At 45.4% G+C, this 23,680-nt stretch overlaps 1 protein-coding gene across 1 annotated transcript; it reads left to right on the forward strand.

Annotated features, from left to right (window-relative positions):
* Positions 1–319: 319 nt before the first annotated feature.
* Positions 320–23,213, forward strand: LOC116594150 (maestro heat-like repeat-containing protein family member 7). Its single transcript, XM_032349142.1, is given in 15 exon segments — positions 320–492; positions 955–1,052; positions 1,642–1,791; positions 3,077–3,231; positions 3,478–3,516; positions 3,518–3,596; positions 4,422–4,615; positions 5,631–5,768; positions 5,977–6,094; positions 6,523–6,663; positions 6,991–7,164; positions 13,668–13,826; positions 14,188–14,310; positions 15,172–15,277; positions 22,596–23,213. Coding segments are annotated over 15 exon segments (2,127 nt in total). The 5' UTR covers positions 320–356; the 3' UTR covers positions 22,913–23,213.
* The last annotated feature ends 467 nt before the right edge of the window (positions 23,214–23,680 follow it).

Below are 23,680 nucleotides of genomic sequence, written 5' to 3' on the forward strand. Positions count from 1 at the left end.
GAGAGAGGCATGCATAGAACAAACTTAAATAGAAGGCGATAATGATTGTAAAAACTCCAAATACAGTAGGAATAAAAGATCACAACACAAATGAAGTACAAGTGAAAGGAAATCTTCCTAGAGGAGGGGACATTTGAGCTAGGCTCCAAGAACCAGTGCCGTGCCAAGAGGCAAAGAAGAGGGACAGTGTAAGGTCATTCCAAAACTATGACCCAACACACCTAAGTCCATTTCCATTAACCTCACCTAGTCTCACCTCTTCTATCTCTCATGCATCCCCTCTTCTTCTCTTCTTGCTTTGACTCGGCCAGAGAGAGTGGCTGGGGTAACCTGTGACTTCCAGCTCCCCTCCCCAGATGGACATCGAGTTCACTCGGCTGGGGCGTTTGGTAAGGCTGCTGGCCATGCACTGCCAGGACCCAGTGGACAACATCTGCTTCCTGTCTGCAGAGGCTGTCTACAACCTCTACTGTATCCTCCTGCTGCAAAAGCGTAGGGAGAATCTCCTCTTTTCACTTCTGCTCCGGCCTCCCACCTCCATTTGGTCATTCTCTCACACGCTGTCCTAGAAGAGTGAGAGCTAAGCAGTTCCCTGAGCATCTTTCTTCCAACGAGGAGCCTGCCCCTAGACCCCAGCATATTCCCTCCTGGGACAAAATAGCTACTAAGCAAACAGTTCTTTTGAATTAGTTTGTCCTCCTCTGGCTAAGCCCTATACCCTGACCCCGCTCTGTCTCTGACCTGAGGCAGGCAACACGGGGGCTCCTTTGACACTGGCTCTCACTGTTCCTTGTGATCTTGCTGCCCATTTTCTCTACTCCCTTCCCTACAAGCCGCACGTTACGCTAAGCTGACTCAGTTCAGTGGGTGGTTTGGGTTGGGCAGATGGGAAAGCGGGCAACCTGAGACACCTTCTGAGTGTCTGAGGGGTGGGGTCGGGTGTCTTTGTTTCAGAGATGGGAAGGAAAAAACAGGGCTTGTGGGAAGAAGAGGGCACGAGTGAAGTCTATAGCCCCAACGTGTTCTATAACAACACCTTTGAGATTGCCAAGGTGAGAGGGCGGTGCCAGAGACTAAGTGGGAAGAGCCTCAGCCTCTCATCTGCGTCAGGTTCTAGACCCTGAGGTGGGGAGGGGGATGGTCCTTTCCAGCCCAACTTCCTTTCTATTCTTTTGCCGCCTGGCCTGTGAACTCTTGCCTTGGGGGATGTTTTCTGCTTGTTCCCACCACCCTCCCCTAAACATCCTGGGCCCTAATGCGCCTTCCTTATCTGTTCTCCCCCAGAAGCATCTGCTTCATGCTAACAATGCTTTGTGAGTGATGTGTAGGTTCAGCCCCTGCCTCAAAGATCCCATCACCCTGATCCTGGTCTCAGCCCTTCTCTACCAGCACTCTGCCCCTGGGGCCGCTGATCTGTGAGCCCCTCAGAGCAGCTGAGGTCAGTGTTCTCTCCCTCCCAGCCCCAAAGACTCTGTTCCCAGGAAAAGGGTCTTCTAGGTGCTAGGCAGACGGCACAGGCCTGGGACAAAGCACTCCAGGTTCCCAGGAGAGGCTCTCTCCACCCGCGCTAACAGGAAGGTGGGGCAGGCTATCTCCAGCAGGAGGCCCCAGGGCAGGTAGCCTGACGCCACCCTGTTGCAGGCCTTTGCAGAGTACTTCACACAGGTGCAGCTCACCACCCTGGTGCTGACAGCCATGGAGGGCCTGACCGACAGCAAGGCCAAGGTGTCTCTGGCAGTGGCCCAGCTGATGAGCGTGGTCATGAAAGAGCGTGGCGGAGACATGATTAAGGTAGCGTGGGGCTGTGGTGGGAGCTCTGACCAGCACACCGGTCTGGGCTCTCCCCTGGCTCTGTCCCTAACCAGCCAAAGAGTCCCGGGCAGTCCCTCTCCCCTGGAGGCCTTGATTCACTCTCTTTTAAAATGTAGACTTGGGGGGTGCCTGGGTAGCTCGGTTGGCTAAGTGTCTGCCTTTGGCTCAAGTCATGGTTCCGGAGTTCTGGGATCGAGCCCCTGTCAGCTCGCTGCTCAGCAGGGAGTCTGCTCGCTTTCTGCCTCTGCCTCTCCCTTGCTTGTACTCTCTCTTTCTCTTTCAAATAAACAAATAAAATCTTAAAAAAAAAAAGAAAAGAAAACAGGGTTGGGCTAGATTTTCTCTGGGATCCCCTGAGCTCTGACAGCTGCACTCCTGAGTACTTGGAACAGCTCTGCCTTCGATCTGGTGGGCTGGCTTATCAATTAACTACCACCACATGTGGGGGTATGAGCCCCGTGAGGCCTAGTGCCAGAGCACAAGAAAACGTTGTGGGGGGATTCACCCTGATTGCCTAGGGGTGTCAGGGGGTTTCAATTTCTGGGAAGGGTAAGGCTGCGGATTACAAACCAGTAAGCTCATGGAATGACTGAGCGCTGAGTAAAATTTCTTTCAGAATAACATATAGAAGTCCACATTTCCCACTCCACTGAAAAATTTTTTTAAATGAGGCCACATAGGGCAACTCTATGGGCAGCCAAGTTCCCTTTTATATGTGGCATGGGCTCTCCAGGCTTTCCTCTCTCTGAATCTCCTGACACCCATTGCCTTCACTTATTTATATGACTTGCCTGGTCTAGGCACCAGAAATGGAGGTGTGTCCTTGAAGTAGTAGAATAAAATGGACTTCCTGGAGACCCATATATCAGGAATCTGAGAGCCAATTAGAGTCCTGTGGTACACCCACCTCCAGTGCTAACTGCCCCTGCAGTTTCGTGGGTTGAAACTTGATCTCAGTGGGGAGACAAAGACCTGAAGTGTCCCCAGGGATTTTGCCTTCCTTCCTGGAGTCTCCTGTGTCTCCCAAGTAAGCTTGGAGCGACTCTCTGAACTCTGGGCTGTGGGCAGGCCTTCATCATAGCAGGCCTCCATGAGCTTCTGGAGTTCTTTTGGTGACCCCTGCTGGTCTGGCCTCTGGCACCCTAGAACTCAGCCTTAAGAAGAGTAACACTGGCAGGATTACAAGGATGCCTTGGGTCTGGGAGTTGGTAGATAGGGAGGAGACGGGTAGGCTCACTGAGACTCCTGTGGCTCCTCCCTATAGATGGAGGAAATCGTGGAGGGGATCCTGGACCGGCTCAACTCCCAGCTGGAGCCCAGCACAAAGGAGGAGGTTGTGCGGGGCATGTGCTTGCTGGCCGGCAACAACACCCAGAGTATTGTGCCTTTGCTTCTCAGCAAGTCCCTGCCTTGGGATAGGTACCTCTCCCAGGGCTTGGGAATACATTCTCCAGCCCAGTAAACCCTCCCCTCCCTTACCCGAGCTCCACACAAAAATGACTTTTCCTCTGTGATGCTTTCCCTCTGACACCAATTGAACTTCATCTCTGTGTTCTCTGGCCAAGTCTAGACCCTGAGAACCAGCCCTTCATGGGCCCGAGACCAGACTAGCCCTAGGAGGTTGGTCACCAGGGCCCATGACATAGCTGTCCCCAGGTCCTGCAGAACCAGTCTGGCCCTATGGAAGGCATTTGGCACCCAGCGTCCTGCAGCTGCTCATAGGCATCCTGGAAAAACCCCACTCCAGAGAGGAGACTGAGGAGATGGCCTTCCAGCCTGTGGCGGTCAGCATGAGGGAAGGGGGGACCCAACGACTTACTGTTCTGGGACTCAGGGGCAGAGCTGAAGGTCAAGGGCCGCAGGGTGGGAGCAGGTCTTAGAGGAGCATTCACTAATACTGTACATTCGAGGGGCACCTGGGTGGCTCAGTCGGCTGAGCGTCCCACTCTTGATTTCAGCTCAGGTCCTGGTTTCGGGGCTGTGGTATCCAGCTCCCTGTTGGGCTGCGTGTCCTGCGGGGAATCTGCTTGAGATTCTCTCTCTTCCGCTCCCTCTGGCCCTCCTCCTGCTCATGCTTTCTCTCTGTCTCTAAAATAAATAGATAAACCTTTAAAGAAGTGCTATACTTTCGATTTGCACTTTACTTCCTTTTTCCGCCTGTATATCTAAGAACTGAGTGATGTAGAGAAAACGAGGATTGATCCCATTTTTGGACAAGGAAACTGATGTTTAGAGCTAAGCAGCTTTCTCTGTCTCCTGATTCTGGGGCTGGCACTCCTTTTTCCAGGGCCTGGGGAGTAGCACGAGGGTTGGAAGCAAAAGAGATTTGGTTGCCTGGAGTAGACAAAGTAGTCCTGACATCATTTTCGGCTAAAAAGTTCAAGTTGCTTCCCATTCTCTCTTTGATGTCGGGAGAGTGAAGAGAAAGCAGGCTGCCTGTGTGCAATCTCATTTCCCTAAGGAAGTGTGGTGGGCTTTCAGTCCCTGAGGGCTTCTTACAAGCCTGAGTCAGAGTGACTGTGCCATTTGGGCAGTGATGGGGAGGGCAGGGTGGGACTCAGTGTATGGGGCCATGGTACCATCTTACGTCTTCCTCTGCTGTCTCCCAGGTGATATGTGCCCTGTGTGAGATGCTCTCAGGGTCCCTGTGCCAGGAGGCCGTCCAGGAGCTCTACCCCTGGCTCTTGATGGCTATATTATGTCATCTCTGCTGGGTGATTGAGCAAAATGTCCCCCAGAAGATGGTGGTCTATAGCAAGGAGGGGGCCCAGGCAGCAAGAGCAAGCCGTTTTGACCCCACGAGGTAAGCCTAACCCCCTCATGATGGATGGCTGAGACTAGCCAGTTCCAGAGGGCCCTGGGCAACACGTGTGCTAGAATATTCTCATATATATTCAAGCTTCTCATTTCTCTTGTTGTATGCACTCTTCAGCTGACTCACTGGACATATCATGTCCCTGTTTGTAACTGCACAGGAAGAGAGTCAACTAGATGGTGGGCAGCAGGGCAAGCCCATATCTAGGTCATTCTCTCCATGTGGTTGGGGCCACTCGAATCTCTTTGATCTCTGGCTTGGCTTTGTCACTAGTTCTGCTGTCTTGCAGAAGTCAACGAGCGGGATTCCATTTTCTCATTTCGAAAATGGGGGTTTGGGCGCCTGGGTGGCTCAGTGGGTTAAAGCCTCTGCCTCCGGCTCGGGTCATGATCTCAGGGTACTGGGATCAAGCATCGGGCTGTCTGCTCAGCATGGAGCCTGCTTCCCTCTCTCTCTGCCTGCCTCTCTGCCTACTTGTGATCTCTCTCTCTGTCAAACGAATAAATAAAATCTTTAAAAAAAAAAAAGAAAAGAAAAAGAAAATGGGGGTTGACTCTTAAATGTGTGGTTATCACACTTTTTTTTTTTTTAATTTTTATTAAACCTCAGGATATTCTACTCAAATGGAATCTATGTTAAATGAAAACAAATAGACCCAATAAGCAGAGATTTTCTGATGAGATGGGTGTGGAGGTGAATCTATATCCTAACTCCATTCTGTGCCCTTGGAGAGCAGAAGTGGAAAACCAAAGCACTGAGATCTCTCTATAGTTTTTTTTTGGTAGGACTCTGTGGTTGGATGAGGGCCAAAGCTGAAGGAGTGGATGGGCAGTCAGAGATGGATTTCACAAGAACCATGGATTTTTGTCAGCAGGAGAGCAGAACACAGCAACCAGAACGGAAACTGTCTCCTGACTTCCCAGCACAGGATACAAATGAGGGCATAATGCCTTGTCCACCCTTTTGTCCCTTTCTTTTCTTCACCAATGGTCGTGACCTTCAGTTGTGCCCTGGAAGTCGTGAAGTTGGTGTTCTTGGCTGCTGCATATGATGGAGTGGTGACCTATGCAAATCAGCATCACTGCTGGGACCTTCTGTCCTGCCCCAGGTTTTACTACATAGGGATCATGGACCTCACAAGGTGAGGCTATTTCCCCAGTGACCCTGGCACCACTCTAGTCTCCTGACCCCAAGATCCCGAGTCCCAGCCTTCAGCTGTCCCTTCCCCACCTCCCAGCCCTCTGGTCTCCTGATTCCTCAGCCCTCACAGTCTTCCCTATTCATGCACACTGGTCCCTTGCTACCTCCCTGCCCCCCAGCAACTGCTGGCTTCCTGTGTCCCACCCCAGCGGCATTGTGAAGACCTGTGAGCCTGCCGTCCTGCACCGGGTCCTCAACCTTGTCAGGAACTACCTCTATAGCTCCAGCTACCATCGGAAAATCCTGGCCAGGACTTTCTATGCACAGGTGAAGCCTGGGGAAGGGCCCACAGCCTGGGCCATTCATTTCCTGGGCTGAGGAGTACTTAACAGAAATGTTAAATAAGTAGTCCCCGAAAGAGGACTTAGGACAGAATAAGACTGAGCCATTTAAAGTGAGATTTCCTTCTCTGGCACTTCAGGTGCCTGGTTAAAGGAGGCAAGAAAGCCTGAGGAGGGAGCCAGTAGCTCAGCCTCCAGAATGATCTGTGGATCCTAGCATCTGACTCAAGATTCAAACTTTACCAGCATTATCCTCCCTCCTTATCTTAGTCTCCAGCCCATTTGTACAGATCTGCCATTGCTCTCAACCGGACATACTCCTTACCTGAGTGGGGTACCGAGGGAGGGCTGAGGTGGGTGCCGGGTATCATGAATCTTTCGCCATCCATAGCAGTCATCTCCTCATACCCACAGCTCCTCTGGCACCGGTCAGTGGCTCAGACTCTGGGACAAGACTTTCTGAGCAATCTGATCAAGTGGGTCAAAGACCCCAACCTCATTATGAAAGAAGTCGGGCTTCGTGGAATCAGTAACCTGGCACTGTACCCAGGACAAGTAAGAGTGGGGAGGACCAAATGGGAGTCAAGTTTGAGTCCTTGAAGTACTTAATTTACCTCCCTGGGGTCTCTTAGTGACCTTGGGCTTAGCATGTTCCCCAACCTCTCATCATAGGGCAGCACAACATCTGGCCTGTAGACTTACATAGATTGGTCATTGGGCCTCCCAAACCCCATGAACACTGGCCTTCTACTTCCTGGGCACATCCAGCCCCCGGATTGCCCATGTCTGTTTCTCTTCAACACCCATCTGTTTTCTCAAAACCCTGTTCCCAGAGGGTTGCACGATTCCCAGGGTGAGTGATCTCTGCCTTCTTCCAAACAGTCAGAATCACTGAAGAGCCAGGTTCCATTTTTGCGAGACTTGCTGAAGAATGAAGCACGAGTAACAGTGCAGGCAGTCAAGAGCCTACGGAACATCATCTGTCATGGGAAGGGAGAGGACACGAAGGTGGTTTTTTGCAGCATCTCCAAGCAACTTCGTCCACTCATCAATGACGTATGGGCCTAAATCCCTAGGATCATTTGGGAACGTATGGGCTGGGGCTGAAGAGGAATCCTGGAAACTGAGCCAAGGGCACTGGGCAGGGCTGTGGAGCAGTGGTGGAAGGCTGAGGTCATGGAAGGGCAGCTAGAAGGAGACTTGGCTACTGGAAGCCGTGTATAAGATTGCCCCCAATGCATTCCCTATTACAGACCCAGACACACTCATCTACCTATTCTCCCACCAGGAACCACTGGAGGAAAAAAAATGACATGCTGCTGTGAAACTGGTTCTGGAGTAAAGAGTGGGGAGACAACTCACAGCTCTACCCTCTTTCCAGACAACACAGGACCCCCAGAAGGCTAGCAGCCTTGTGGAAAGGACCCAAAGGTTCAGGAATCTGAACTGCCCAGAGCAATACCACCTTGTGTCTTGGTCTCCCTACAGATGGTAGAATTTTAGAGCCAAAATAGACTTGACAACAGACATCCATGCTTTCAATGCCCCTATTCTGGCATCTTCCACTTTTGAATTTGGGGTCTGAATTAGTTTTGTATGGGTCTCTTATCTTCTGTGAGCCTGGACATTCCATGATGGCAGGGTCGATGTCTGATTCATCTAGTTTTTTATTTTTTTAAAAAGATTTTATATATTTATTTGAGGTGAGGGGGGTCGGAGGGAGAGAGAAAGAATCTCAAGCAGACACCCCTCTAAGAGTGGAGCCGGATGCCAGAGTCTATCTCACAGCCCTGAGATCATGACCTGGGCCAAAACCAAGAGTCAGATACTTACCTGACTGAGCTGCCCAGGCAACACCTGATTCATCCATTTTTACATGTTTTAAAGTTCACCATGTATACTTAACAAAGCCTGAAGATAATATCTTTATCTTCCACCCAAACAATTAAAGGACCTTAGAATGATTTAACTCCGGGGTGCCTGGGTGGCTTCATCCACTAAGTGTCCAGCTCTTGTCTTCAGCTCCAGTCATGATCTCAGCACTGTGGGATCATGCCCTGTGTCAGGCTCTCTGCTCAATGGGTGTCTGCTTGAGATTCTCTCTCTCCCTCTCCCCTGACTCTTCCCCCCATTTCACATGCTCTCTCTAGCTCTTTAAAATAAATAAATGATTCTTTTTTAAATTATTATTATTATTATTATTTTAATTTATTTATTTCACACAGAGAGAGAGAGAAGTCACAAGTAGGCAGAGAGGCAGGCAGAGAGAGAGGGGGATCTCTCCCCTCTGAGCAGAGAGCCCGATTTGGGCCTTGATCCCAGGACCCTGAGATCATGATCCAAGCCGAAGGCAGAGTCTTAACCCACTGAGCCACCCAGACCCCCCTGATTTTTTTGAAAAAAGAATGATTTAACTCTAATGATACCCTCCCATATCATAGACTAACATTGTCTAGGATTTTAGTTCCACAGTCTTTTTTTTTTAAGTTTGTTTATTTATTTGTTTATTTATTTATTTATTTATTTATTTATTTATTCATTTGACAGAGATCACAAGTAGGCAGAGAGCAGGGGGAGGTGGGAACAGGCTCCCTGGTGAGCAGAGAAGCCGATGTGGGGCTCGATCCCAGGACCCTGGGATCATGACCTGAACCAAAGGCAGAGGCTTTAACCCACTGAGCCACCCAGGCACCCCATTTCCACAGTCTTTTAAAATCCCCAGATTTGGTCTTTGTGTCATTACCAGCATCATCATTATTGTCTTATACAGTCAATATTTATTTTGATTTATAAACATGGACAAACATCTTTGCCGTCCTTTTCTTGTCCCAGCTCTCTCTTCCCTTCTGGATACATTTTTTCCTTCTTCCTTTGTATTTTCTTTCTCAAGGGTCTGTTAATAGGAAACACTCTCAGTCTTTGTCTGGAAATGTCTTTATTTTGCCTCACAAGTGTCTTTAGCTTTAAGTAGTTTAGTAGGTGCTGGCGTGGACTACTTTGGGTTTACCCTGGTTGGGGTTCTCTGAGTTTCTTGACATCTCTGTTTATGTTTTTCACCAAACTTGGAAGGTTTTCAGCCATTATTTCTTCCAAGTTTTTTTCAGCACTATACTTTTTCTTCTCCTTTTAGAAATCTGATAGCACAGATGTTTAGGCTTTTTGTTATTCACCCATAGGTCCCAGGGTTTTATGCATTTTCAATCACTTTCTTTTTTTGTTCAGACTGGATACTTTTTATTGCTCTGTCTTCAAGTTCACTGATTCTTTCCTGTGACATCTGTTTTGTCAATGAATGTACCCCGTCTTGTATTTCTCAATTCTCAAGTTTCTTTTTGATATATTTTGTTTCTTTGCTGAAAATTTTTATTTCTGTATTTATTTCAAGAGAGCCCATTGTTGCTTTTTTGGAGTATTTTGTATAGTAACTGCTTTTTGTCTTTGCATGCTGAGTAATTTTGGATTGTATCATGGACACTATGAGTATTAGGTATATGACTCTGGGTGTCACCTAAATCCTATGAAGAATGTTGATATTAATTGCATTAGTAACAATTGACCTGTTTAACTTTGGGCTGCAAGTTCTGACTAGCCTTCTCTGTGTGTGGACTGTGATTGCAATGTCAGTCTTGAATTCTTTGTCTTTGCCATTCTGAGTTTGAGCCACCCACTGGCCAGCCTGAGATCTGAACCATTGTCTCTGCTGTAGTTCAGTTTTCAAAGTTGGTGGTATGTGTTTTAGGGTCAGATATGCATGGAGTGAGCACAGGAGTTCATAAACAACTTTAGAGGGTCACTTTCCCTGGCTTTTCCCTCTCCGTTGCTTTCCTGGTTTTACTGTTCTTTGGGGTTCACTTTTTCCAGTTGTCTTGCAAAAAAGCTGGTGCTTTAGTTACTCTGCAATGTCAGGCACTTCTGTGACTGTGCCCACAACTGGGCCAAGTGGCATGAGGGCAGAGGAAATAGAGCAATGGGGTTTGTCCATCCTCTTGGGACCTCAGCTCCTTGAAATGAAGAGTAAGAGTTTTGGCTTCTGTAGACTCCCCAGGGTCTTCTTTTGGAACTGTGACATGAGAGAATAGAGGGAAGAAAAAAGAAATGAGGTATTTCTCCACTTTCTTTCTTTCTTTTTTTTTTTTTTAAAAAGACTTATTTGAGAGAGAGCGAGCATATGAGTGTGTGCACAAGTTGGGGGAGGGGCAGAAGGAGAATCAGTCTCTCCACTGAGCAGGGAGCCCAATAAGACTTCTCTTGGAGCTGTCTGTCTGTCCATGGTGCTTGCTTCTCAGCTTCTGGTTGCCTTGTAAGACAAGCAGGGGAGATCTGTGTGATCCGGGTTACTGAGACCAGTGGCATCTGCCTGCCCCCACAATAGCTGAGGGTCAGCAACCTCTTTGTCTTTGGCCTCTGGGGATCTTACTTTCTTAAAGCTCGGCTATGTATTGGAAAAGGATTTTGTGTATTTTATCTAGCATTCAAAGTTATTTATAGTGGGAAAGTTGTCAGGTTATCTTTTCTTCCATACTGCTAGAATGGAAAGTCAATTTATGGTCTAATCAAGAAATAGTAAAATGTCATCTACACAATGCTAACCTGGCTGAATGAAAAGAAGATATTAATCTTCTGGGTTCCTGGTTCTGCTTTACCACTCACCTACTCATAGGAACTTACTTAAGCAAATCTTAGTAGTTTTATCATTTATAAATTTTCTTCTACTATTTTCTTAGTGTATCCTCTTTTCTCTCTTCTTTCTGTTCTATTCTTTGGAATGCCTTTAGATTTATTCTCTGTATTTCTTAATTTTTATTTTCTATTTCCCATTCTTTGTCTACCTTGGAACAATTTCTGGGCTGATTCTCCTCTTACTTTAGCTGTGGCTATTCTGCTACTCAACCCACCTATTGAATTTTTAGGGGTTTTTTTTTGCTGTTGCTTGTTTGTGGGTTTTTGTTTTTTGTTTTTTTTAATGACACAGGTTCTCTTTTTTTTCTTCTGGTTGATGGTGTGATATCTGAATAGCTATTACATTATTCTATAGGGACAGTGCCTTACCTCTACCTGTATTTATTTATTTACTTATTTATCTATAATTTCAAAAATTGGATTTTCAACCATTTTAAAAAGTGTCCTCAGTAACTTCTTTTTAATTAATTAATTAATTAATTTTATTAGCATATAATGTATTATTTTCCCCAGGGGTACAAGTCTGTGAATCATCAGGTTTACACACTTCACAGCATTCACCATAGCACATAACCTCCCCAATGTCCATAACCCCACCCCCCTCTCCACACCACCACCCCAGCAATGCTCAGTTTGTTTTGTGAGATTGAGAGTCTCTTATGGTTTCTCTCCCTCCCCGGTCACTTCTTGTTTCATTTTTTCCCTCCCTACCTCCCACAACTCTCTGCCCTGCCTCTCAAATTCCTCATATCAGAGAGATTATATGATAATTATCTTTCTCTGATTGACTTATTTCACTCAGCATAATACCCTCTAGTTCCATCCACGTCACTGCAAATGGCAAGATTTCTGGGAGGTTTGATGGCTGCATAGTATTCCATTGTGTGTGTGTGTGTGTGTGTGTGTGTGTGTGTGTGTGTGTGTATACACACACACTATATATATATATTATATATATTATGTATTATATATATACACTGTATATACACACTATACACACACACACTATATATATTTATATTTATATATCACACCTTCTTTATTCATTCATCTGTTGATGGGCATCTAGGTTCTTTCCACAGTCTGGCTACTGTGAACATTGCTGCTATAAACATTTGGGTGCATGTGCCCATTTGGATCATTACACTTGTATCTTTAGGGTAAATACCCAGTAGTGCAATTGACGGGTTGTAGGGTAGCTCTATTTTCAACTTTCTGACTCGGTAACTTTTTTTTACATAATCTTCCCGAGGATTCAATTATACTTTCTCTAAAGTCTTGTTTGGATTATATTACTAATTGCTCCCTTGGATGTTGCGGGGTGGGGGTGGGGGTCTTTCGTTTCTCTCATGGTGCTGAATTTCCTAAACGTTTGGTGAGTCTTGGTAGAGTTCTGGAAATATTGCACTACTGACTCTTGGCCAGCCCTCTGTGAAAGTAATGCCTATTCCTGCAGTCTGACTTCAGTAACTGTGGGGAAGCGGCCAGAGCTATGTGGACAGCTGGATGTGCCAATAGCCAATATTTTGACTATAGGGCTCCCTGCTCTTTCTGGGTATTGCCAGACACCCAGGGCACCATCCAATCTCTCTGGTTTAGAGAGCATGCTCCCTGCTGTGTTGGGGGGATACCTTCCTCTGCTGCTTGCTATTCAGTAAGGAGGACCCTGAGAGGGCGAGTGCACGGAGAAGGTGGAAGGAGAGAGTATGCAGGAGCTACGGCACTCCGAGTGACCACCCTGTCAGTTGCCCAGCCTCCCCTTCTGCTCCCGGTGTTCACAGCTGTTAGTCTTGGAACGTTCCCAGAACACACCCGCCTCCTCCAGCAGTCTGTTCTTGCCCACACTTCAGGCTGTGGTTTCAACTTTAATTCCAATCCTGTCTGCTGTTTGTCTTTCAGGGATATTCTAGTTCTCTGTAGGGGTATCCCTTCTACTATTTCAGATCCATAACAGATTAAAAAAAAAAAAAACAACTATCTCTACTATTTCTTTCAGGGATTTGGAGCAGGGAGGGATAACTGAAGTGATAATCGTTGATCTTGAGCTGATCTGCCCATTGATACTTTTTAGTTAATGTACTAACTTTGAATCATCTCTCTGTTTGGCTGTTATGTTCACTGGGCAAAAAATGCGTGCCTCCAGTTTGTTAAAATGTCCGCTTCCCAAATCCTACAATTTCAGCGACTGATTGTCCCACCATGTCTCTGTTATTTGACACTACGCCTAGCTCATGACAGCTACTCAGTAAACGTTTGTTCAATTAGCATATAATACACTCTGGTTTCTTAAAGATTTTATTTATTTGACAGAGAGAGGAAACACGAGCAGGGGGAGTGGGAGAGGGAGAAGCAGGCTTCCCGCTGAGCAGGGAGTCTGATGTGGGGCTTGATCCCAGGACGCTGGGATCATGACCTGACCCAAAGGCAACTGTTATCACCTGAGCCACCCAGGTGCCCCTATATAATGCACTCTTGAAAGCGTCTAATTTAGCTGTTCATGATCATTGATAATTAATACAAACCAATATAGATTCAGCAAGTTTATTCATAGCATAACTAGGATAACTGTATGTATTTTTAAAATACATAGATTGTAAAGCTAAATCCCTAGGAACAGATTAAGTTACAAGCTGTAGATACGGTCCAGGGCAGAGCTGAAACTATGGTCTTGGTTTCCGTAGCTCTGGGCCTTAACAGAGGGACTTGTTAGCTCTGCAGCGCTAATGAGATACACAAACCATGATGCCTTTACATTACGTAACGTGACGCCATCCATGTAGTCTGGACATAGGAGTGCGATGTGGGAGTATGGAAACCAGGCCAGGTGGGGCTAGAAGGAAACCACAGCCGCCTTAGCTCCATGTCACTCTGTATGGCAGGAGAGGGACCAGGTGAAGATCTCGGCCACCTCTGCCCTGGGCTACATGTTGCATCACATTTACAAATTCAAGCCTGGACTCTCCACCAGAAGAGAGATCTACAGTTTCCTAGTCCCGCTGCTGCTTAGCTTTCAGGATAACAACCCTGAGGTAGTCAAGGTATTGATGACCTCGGTCCCCCAAATCAGCGTGATTCATTTCTCTTTCTGGTAGAGCATCACCTTGGGCTCTTTTCATGAGCCCAGCCTTGGCTGTACATTATACACCCACCGCTTTGGTGTCGTCCTCCAGGCTAGCTCTGAGCACTTTCCCCCGCACCGTATCCTGATACGGTTCTCCTCCCTGAAGCTGTTTATGTCCCATGTCGTGCCCAAGGTCCCGTGTCTCAACTGATCCCAGCTTCAAACCCTCACCCAAGCCCTTGGGGGTTAGCTTCATGGTCTTCCCCTTAGCCTCATGGCCTGGCTCTGTAGAGCCATAGGAAGGAGGCTTCGGGAATTCTGTTCCCTCCATCCTGTAGGCCTGCGGAGGGGCCCTGACTAAGTGGACCACTGTGATCGGCTGGTTATCACTCACCCAGATATTCAAGCATGCCACCCTCAGCGATCACATCCAGGTGTTGGAAGAGACCTGCAAGTACCTGGTGAGTGTCTCTGAGAAGCCAGTCCCACCGTACTCATGTTAGGGGCTCAAAGGCAGGCTGAGAGGCTAAATTTGGGAGGGCTGACAGAAGATACATTCTTTCTGTTCTTTGATTCTCATTCTTTATCATCAGCAAACTCTTGGAATGCACATGGATTGGGCCAGTCCCTCGTTCTTCATATCCGATTCTCTTAGCAGTAGCCCAGTCTCTGCCTTCAGCGGTGAGGAAGGTCAAGGGAGAAGAGCAGAATGCAATGGAACAGAGGTTTTCTGGTTACAGCTGGTAGGAAAAAATGGTGGCAGGAGTCACTGAGGCTTTACATCGGTCATGGCATTAAGGGTCTGTGGCTCCTATGATGCTGAGGATAGGGCAGGATCAGGAATCCTGGTGGAAAAGTAAATATTTAAGGACTAAGCAAGTAGGTTAGGAACCACCATTAATAATTCTAATACTGTGGATTTTGATGCTTATTACCTTCCACAGGTAGAGCGCTTTAGAGTTCACAAAGCAGTTCTATATCCATTATCCCACGGGAGCCTTACAATTATGTGAAAGAGGTTGGACAGGTTTTATTTCAGAAAACTGAAGCCAGTGTCAGGGCCAGGATTCAATCCTGGGTCTCCTGGTTCCACATCTGTCGTTTCTTCCCTTACCATGTAGGTATGAAGGAGCAAAATTCTGTGACCTTCCTGCTAAGTCTGCCTTGCTGGGGTGTGGGTGTCTGAGGCTATAGGTTCAAGCACCTTCCACTGGGTGAAGATAGAACAGTGGGGACTGTGGACAGGGTGAGAAGATTAGGAGCATTGCCAGGGCTCCCCACCCCAGCTCCTGGTCAGCACCACCCCCTCTTTGGCCTCACAGGTGAGCACAAGCAAAACCCAGCTGGTGGGGGACTTACTGTCCCAGAGCTTTGACTTCCTGAAGAGCCCTCAGTCCTTCCTAAGGGCAGCTGCCATCAACTTAATAGGTAAGATGCTTCCTCCTGGCAACCCTTCCCTCTTCAATAGGGGAGCCCTCCTTAACCTTCTTCAAGGACTGAGCCAAAAACATGGTACTGTGAACTGGGTCACCTCCTTCCTTAGCTCTGATGTAATTAGAGAGGTTGTCCTGGGGCCAGGCTCAAGAGTCCCTGTTAGGCCAGAAGAGGAAGAGAAGGCTATGTGCCTTTGCCCCACTCTGGGTAAGTCCACCCCAGCTGTCTGCACTTTGCAGCGTTCAGAAGGGAACCATATTCATTTGAAAGGGGAAAAACTATTGCTTCCATGGGAATCCTGTGCATTTTAAAACAAAACAAAAATTTTTAGATTTTAAAACAAATATTTTTCTTTTAAACTAGGGTAGTAGTACAGTATGTGTTGATGTGTTGATGTTAGATGTTGATGTAAAAGATTCAGGTTGGCAAAAAAGATGAAATTAAATAATGCCAGAAATTCTAAGCATTTGGATTTAACCACTGTTAACATTCTAGAATTTCTACACACACGTACACTCACACACATAGAGCCATTTTAAAAACATGAAGTTTGGTATACTGTTGCTTTCCTTTGCTAGGTCACAAATACATGCCCTTACGTGCCCTCCAGCATTGCTTTTCACCACTGTGTAATATTAATTCCACTATGGGTGGATTTCGGAATTATTTAACCTGTGTTTATTTTTGAATATTGAGACTGTGTCATTTTTTTTTTAAAGTAGGCTACCTCATCTTTTGTTTTTATAAACAGGGATAAAATCTCTATCTGCCATCATGATTATTTTAAGATAAATTTCTTAACTAGAATTGCTGGGACCAAAGGATATGTAAAATTTTAAGGATTTTGGTGCTTCAGCTGCCCTCTAAAAAGTTTGAGTCATGGGACCCCTGGGTGGCAAAGTTGGTTGAGGATCCAACTCTTGGTTTCAGCTCAGATCTGATCTCTCGGTTGTGAGATCGAGCCCCATGTCGGGCTCCATGCTCAGTACAGAATCTGCTTGCTTGTCTCTCTCCATCTCCCTCTGCCTCTCTCCCCTATGCTCTCTCTTTCGAAATAAATATAATAAATCTTTAAAAAAAAAAGTGAATCATTTTTCATTGTGAACCAGTACTATATGCAAGTATCCATTTTGTGGATATTTGCCAACTCTCGGTGATAGTTTAAAAATCATTACCGATTTGATAGGCAAAAAGAGTTGTTGTTTGGATTAATTTTTTTTTTATCAGAAGTGAGGTGAAATATTTTTTTCCTATGTTTATTGGAAAAGCACATTTTATTTTTGCAAATTAATTGCCTCATGCCTTTTGTCCATTTTTCTGTTGGTGTGAGAACCCTATGGAGTTTGACGTCCTGGGTTCATGCCCTACTTGTCACCTGCCAACAACAGTTTTCTGGGTCACCGCTGCTCTGAGGGTTGTTCAACTAGAACACTGACATGTAGGTTACAAGGCATCTCATAGAAACGTTTTTTGCTACAACTGGTTTATAAGCTTCCGTGTTTGGGACCAAGGGGTAAGGGTGGCCCAAAGATCCAGGAATTCTGGAATGACTTTGCATCTGTCCTATCTTTAGGATTAACAACTAAGAAGCTAAACATGACTCAAATAGATGATGATGATGTATCAGAATGGTGAGTCTGAGCCTTATTCCTGAGATCTGGGTGACATGAGGCAAAAGGGCAGGACAGAAAGCGGGGGAAAGAATTCCTTAAGGACCTATTTTGTTACTTCAAATAAAGTATATTTTTACTATTATAAATGTTATATATAAAAGTAAAAAATTGGGCACCTTCCTTGCTCATTTGGAGGAACATGTGACTCTTGATCTTGGGGTTTTGAGTTCAACCGCCATGTTGGGTGTAGAGATCACTTAAAAAACAAAATCTTGAAGGTTGCCTGAGTGGTTCAGTGGGTTAAGCCTCTGCCTTTGGCTCAGGTCATGATCCCAGGGTCCTGGGATTGAGCCCCACAATGGGCTCTCTGCTCAGCAGGGAGCCTGCCTCCCTCCACCCCTCTCTCTGCCTGCCTCTCTGCCTACTTGTGATCTCTGCCTGTCAAATAAATAAATAAATAAATAATCTTTTAAAAAATAAATAAAATAAAACCTTGAAAGACTAAATTTTAAACAGTAGAAAATGGGACTAAGAGGAAGAAAATGAGTTATCTATTATCATGCTAGTTAGAGAAAAACACAGCTTACAAAAATGTTCTAGTCACTCAACATTTATCATGTGTTGTCAGCTGCTACCTATAATGGTATTCATGTCCCCTGAAGAACTTGCAGTTTTGTGTTCTCTTTTATTGCAGTAAAATATTTTTAAATTTGTTTATATTTATAGAAAAAGTACATGAATATAGTCTGTGCAAAAAAAGTAGAAACATTATTGATAAAGTTTTTGTTTTTAGAGTAAAGTTCTATTCACCCCCAAGTCTGGTTCCTCTCCCCAATTCCCCCTGTCTGTTTGCTCTAGTCTTGTATTCTTTTGCTGTACACATAGAATATATGTTATGTAATATATAATTTGTGATATTTATCATATGGATATATATAGATAGATAGATACACGGTTTTTGCAACTTGCTTTTTTCCCCACTCAGTATGTCGGTACATACAGATCTGCTACAATCTTGGTAGATCATTATTTAAATCATCTCCAATTTTTTGCTATTCAAAAACTGCTATGTGAGGATTCTTATGTATGTCTCTTTGTATGTGAGGATATAAGTGTAAGTATTTCTTCAGGCGAGTTAGCCAGAAAGTAGACTTTTAAAAAACATTTAAAATTTAAATTCAACTTAATTAATGCATGGTGTATTATTAGTTTCAGGGGTAGAATTTAGTGATTCGTCAGTTGCACCTGGTACTCATTCCATCAAGGGGCCTCCTTAATGCCCATCGCCTAGTTACCCCATTCCCCACCCCGTACCCCTCCCGCAACCCTCGGTTTGTTTCCCAGAGTTGAGTCTCTTCTGGTTTGTTTCCCTCTTTGTTTTTGTCTTATTTTATTTTTCCTTCCCTTCCCCTCTGTTCATCTGTTTTGTTTCTTCAATCCCACACAGGAGTGAAATCATATGGTATCTGTCCAGAAAGTAGACTCCTCATCATGCACTTTGAGCTTAACAGGGTTTAAAGTGAAACATTTTAACTTTCTCTCCAGTATTGACATGAATTCTGATGCCCACTCCTCTCACTTTACAGGCTTTTGTTAGTGAATATTTCAATTCTCTTTTTTAAACCCACAATTTAGATACTGTGATTATTGTTGTTACTTTATACAAACAATGTAGATTTACCTGCCATGTCATATGCTCCCCATCCCTTGTTGTATCTCTGACCATCCTTCTTTTTTTTTTTTCATCCTGAAAGTCTCTTTAGTGTGGGTATCTTCCTATTATGCTCTCTTGGTTTTTGTTCCTTTGTAATGACTTTTTCTTAAGCCTATTCTTGCAAGGTAGCTTTATTAGTCGCACAATTCTTTTTTTTTTTTTTTTTTTTTTAGATCTTATATGTATTTTTAGAGTAATCTGTACACCCAAGGTAGGACTCAAACCCACAACCCCGAGATCAAGAGTCGCATGTTCCCCTGACTGAGCCAGCAGGGGCCCCTACTAGTGACATAATTCTAGACCACAATTTCTTTCCGAGCACTTCGAAGATACCATGCTACTGTCTTCTGGTTCTCTTTGTTGCTAAAAGGAAGCCTGCTGTCATTCTAATTTTTGTTCCATTGCAGGTAATCTAGCCCTTTTCGCTGGCTGTTTTAAGATTTTTCATTTGTAGCATTCGTTTGAAGTCTAGAATATCGGGCGCCTGGGTGGGTCAGTTGGTTAAGCAGCTGTCTTTGGCTCAGGTCAGGGTTGGAGCCCCGATTGGGTCGGGGTCTCTGCTCGGCGGGAAGTCTGCTTCTCCCTCTTCTGCTCCCCCTGCTTGTGTTCCCTCTTGCTGTGTCTCTCTGTCAAATAAAGAAATAAAATCTTTGAAAAATAAATAAAAATAAAAGTCTAGAAAATAGTATAATAACCCCTCCCGCCCCCCAGATTCAACAAGGATCAACTAATGGTTACCTTATTTTCTCTATTTCTTTACCTGCACCCCTCCCTGCCAGATTATTCTGAACCAAACTTCAGACTTCATATTATTCATCCATAAAATTTTAGTATGCATTTCTAAATGCTACTCCTTTTAATATTAAAACATAAAATATTAAAACTCCTTTAATATTAAAACTGAGCCAGCACCTGGCTGGCTCAGTTAGTAGAGCATGAACTCTTGATCTCAGGATTGTGAGTTCCAGCCCCACAGTGGATGGCGAGACTACTTTCAAGAAATAAAATAAAAATTAAATTATAACATTAAAAGTGTTTTAATAATAGACATGTTTTGGAGTACAAGGCAAATGATGCATGAATTTTTAAGATAAAAGAGAGCCTAAGGATTTGTAGACTATATGGCACTTGAGGTAACTCATCTAGACCCCTGAGGTTGTCCATTCACTCTCTTCTGCCTCTGAAGTTAGGGGTCCCTCAGAGAAGCATTTCCTCCTCCTGAACTATAACCCTCCTCATTTCTGAGGCTGAGTCATTTGTCCAAGGTCACAGAAGTGAATTACTGGGCGAACCAGAGCTAGACTTGCCACTTCAGGGGTCTTTGCACTAGCTCATGCTCACTCCGTTGTCCTTTAATTTGACCAAAGTCCTGAGAAAAAGGGAATGGGAATCGGGGGTGTGGCAGAAGAAGAGCTGGTGTTCCCAGTGTATATCAGAAGAGAAATTTTGCTTCCCCTTCAGAATTCTTTGGTCCCTCAAAGAGCTGAACAGCCACACCTATGTTTGTTATTCTTGGTAATTCTGCCCTTGCTCTCGATTAACTGAGTTTCTTAATTATTGAAAACCTACCATATACCAGGCACTCTCCTAAGCACTGGGATACCACAGCAAACAAAACTGATGTTGTCTGTTCCCACCACCCCCACCCCTTCCAGCGGGGGAGGGAAAGGGCCCTAACCAAGTACATATATGTAAGCAGGCACTATGGAGAAAGTAAGGCACGGCCAATGGTTGGGGGTCAGTGTGTAATGACGAGCACGGGCTCCAGTGTCAGCCAGCCCGGTCTGAAATACTAGCTCTCTCCACAATGAGCTGTGTGAACTTGGGCACGTCACTGCCTCTGCGCTTCAGTTTGTCTGTAAAATGGGCATAACAGTGCTGGCCTTAAACATTGTTTAAGTATGGAATACAAATGGGTGTGTCCCACCAACCCTTTGTGTTGAGTTGACCCAGCTTCGGGGCCAAGATGGGGCAAGGTGCTGGCAGTGGCAGGTAGGGAGGGCACCTGGCACTCTGGTCAGGGGAGAATGAATTTGTTAGCCGCTGCTGACTGTAGCTGTGCTCTCTCCAGTCCTCTAGTGACTAGGTAGTAGCCTCTGTCCCTTTGGGGTTCTAATCCTGGCTTCTGACCCTGACATTTTGTACCTGTTCTGCCTTCTCATTTTTTCCAACAAGTCTCTACAGGGTAAGGAACCCCTGTTCCCAGCAACCAGAGAATTTCAGCAAAAGTATTCTAGAATGAAAACCCCAGGCTCCTCAGTGTATCAGAGAATTCACCTTGCCTTCTTCATCCCACCCAGCCTCAAAGAAAGACTGCCTACCTTACCTAGACAGGAGGGACTTTTTCCCAAGGAAGGTAATTCTAGTTATGTTTATATCCATATCCAGTGCCTAACAAACCTTGTGGTCAAGAAATTGTTCTTTGTGGGATTTCCATATTCACTGCGTAGCCAAAGCTAGGTGCTTTCTCCTGTTATCAGTATAAATGAGATCAGCATGGAACTGTAGACTTTGATGGGCTTGAAGGCCCTTTTGAGCCAAGGTTCTTCCTTTTCTCTTCATCCTTTGGATGTCAAGCAATTTAACAGCCTCTGTTCCCACCAGAATCTCAGCCCCTGGCTGCCATTCCCTAATCCGATGGCTTGAACAACCCCTGCACGCCCTGCTTCTCTATACTTCTCTACATAGCAGCCAGATTCTCTTTGAAATGTGTACACTGAATCATGTCACCCCTGGGCTTAAATCCCTTCAGTAGCTTTCCACTGCTCTTTGGGTCAAAGTCTGGTCCCTTATGCTTGGCCTCAAGGCCCTGATTGAGCCGGCTTCTGACTCTCTCTCCACCCTGAGCCTGTAACACCTCCCCTCTCACGAGAAGCTGTAGCCCCACTGGTTACTTTTTACACTGTGAGTAGGTGACCCCCTCCCTGACCTTTGGGAATGCTTCTGCCCAAGCTCTTCTCGTGGCTTCTTACCTCTCAGCTCACATGTCTCCTTCTCAGAGAGCAATTTCCTGACCGGCCTAAGGAGGTCTTTCCTGGTTGTTCATTCTCATTACTCTGTTAAATGTCCTTCTTTGTACTTCATTTGTGTTTCCTTGTTTGTTTGTTTGTTTGTTTTCTTAAAGATTTTATTTATTTATTTGACAGAGAGAAAGAGATCACAAGTAGGCAGAGAGGCAGGTAGAGGGAGAGGGGGAAGAAGGCTCCCTGCCGAGCAGAGAACCGGATGCGGGGCTCGGTCCCAGGACCCTGAGATCGTGACCTGAACTGAAGGCAGAGGCTTAACCCACTGAGCCACCCAGGGCCCCTCCTTGTTTGTTTTGTCTTTCCTCCACTGGAATGTCAAGTTCTCGAGGGTGGGGAAACTTTCTTGGTCACCACTGCAACCCTAGCACCTAGCAAGTACTCCATAACCACGGTCGAATGAATTAATGGTTATGGTTTCTAACAGTGAAAAACTGCAAACAACCTCATTATTCACTAATAGAGGGTTCATCACAGAGATTATGATAGGGTCACGTGACTGGATAGCACCTTCTATAGAGGAATATTTTATGGGACGAAAAAATGGAAATCTTATTTTTGTAAAAAGAAGTATCTATATTTGGTATTAAAAAAAAACTACCACAGGTGCATCTGGCTGGCTCAGTCAGTAGAACATGAGACTCTTGATCTCGGGGCTGTGAGTTCAAGCCCCATGTTGGGCACAGAGATGACTTAAAAATATATATACTGCAGGGATTGGTATGAAAATATTAATAGTATTATCTCAGGGGGACAGCTAAGTGATTTTTCTCATTCCTTTTGGAATGATTTTTATGTAAACAGTTTTCTAGAGTAAAACAAGTATTACTTTAGCGGTGACAAAAGTTATTCTAAATGAAGTTATATAAGAATATCCTGGTATGTGGGGTGGAAAATAATGGGGTTTGGATAGGTAGTCCTTGGAGATCAAGAGTCTGAGTTGACCTCCTTTTTGGTTTCAGCTGTTGGAAGTCTGAGGAATGATCCTGTGGAGTCTGTGCAGTCTTTGGTCAATACAACTCTGAAAAAAATTGATGAATATGTTAACCCCGGGTTTGTCGCTACTTCCAGGTTGAGCCAGCTGAGTAATAACATCTTCAAAGTCACAGGCATGAAAACCCCAAAAAGAAAGAAGCGGCTATTTAAGGGTGTCAAATGGGAAAGAGATGACAATCAGAAAGTCTGGAAGTGGCTTCAAAGCCCTCTGAATCCACTGCGCAAGCGGTCCAATAGGAGGGTGAAAAATAGTCCAGTCATAATAGGCAATTCAGAGAAATAGTCAGTATGGTCACAGGTCCCGACGTCTGGAAGTCCACCTGCAGAGGCCAGGGCCGCCTAAACTAAGTTGCTCCAACTGCTCTGGGACTAAAGCCTTTTCCATTTGTTTGTCCAGATGTCAGGATTTTGCCTCCCAGTAGCTCTCCGACCATAGTCCCACCAGATGGGCTACTTTAGGATTACACCCAAGGAGGCACTTTTGATCTTAGAAGACACAGTGTGTTTCTGTTCCTTTGTCCCCCTTGGGGATTTCTGGCCACCAGCATATTCATTTGTCAATAAAACTTATTTGCTCATCCTAAGAGAAGATGATGTTCATCTTGGTTTTGGGGGGCTGAGGAGAAACTCAAGTGACAGGGATGGCTCTGGAACTATCTCCTTCAACCTTCAGGTAAAGTTTTGAATGATAAGAGGGAGGCAGAATTGGGTGCCAGAACAGTGTGGCCCCTAGTGTCCAATCTCTTTTTTTCTCCCCCCGCCACACACACTGGATGAAATCCCCAGGCCTGACACATTATGTTCAGATTTCAGGTCGGAGAAGAAAAAGGCAGACTGTGGGTGTGAACACTGAAGTGGCAATAACTCCAGCCTGATCTCTCTCACCGAAGAAAGTGCATTTGGGTTGTGATGGATAACATTCTTGGTGGGATAACTTTGAGTCCATTCTAATTTTTTTAAAAAAATGTTTAAATATTCATTTATTTATTTGAGAGAGAGAGAGGGAAGGAGCAGAGGGAGGGGGAGAAGGAGAGGGAGAGAGAATCCTGAA

This window comes from Mustela erminea, chromosome 6 (assembly GCF_009829155.1).
Source record: "Mustela erminea isolate mMusErm1 chromosome 6, mMusErm1.Pri, whole genome shotgun sequence".
Classification (NCBI taxonomy): domain Eukaryota; kingdom Metazoa; phylum Chordata; class Mammalia; order Carnivora; family Mustelidae; genus Mustela; species Mustela erminea.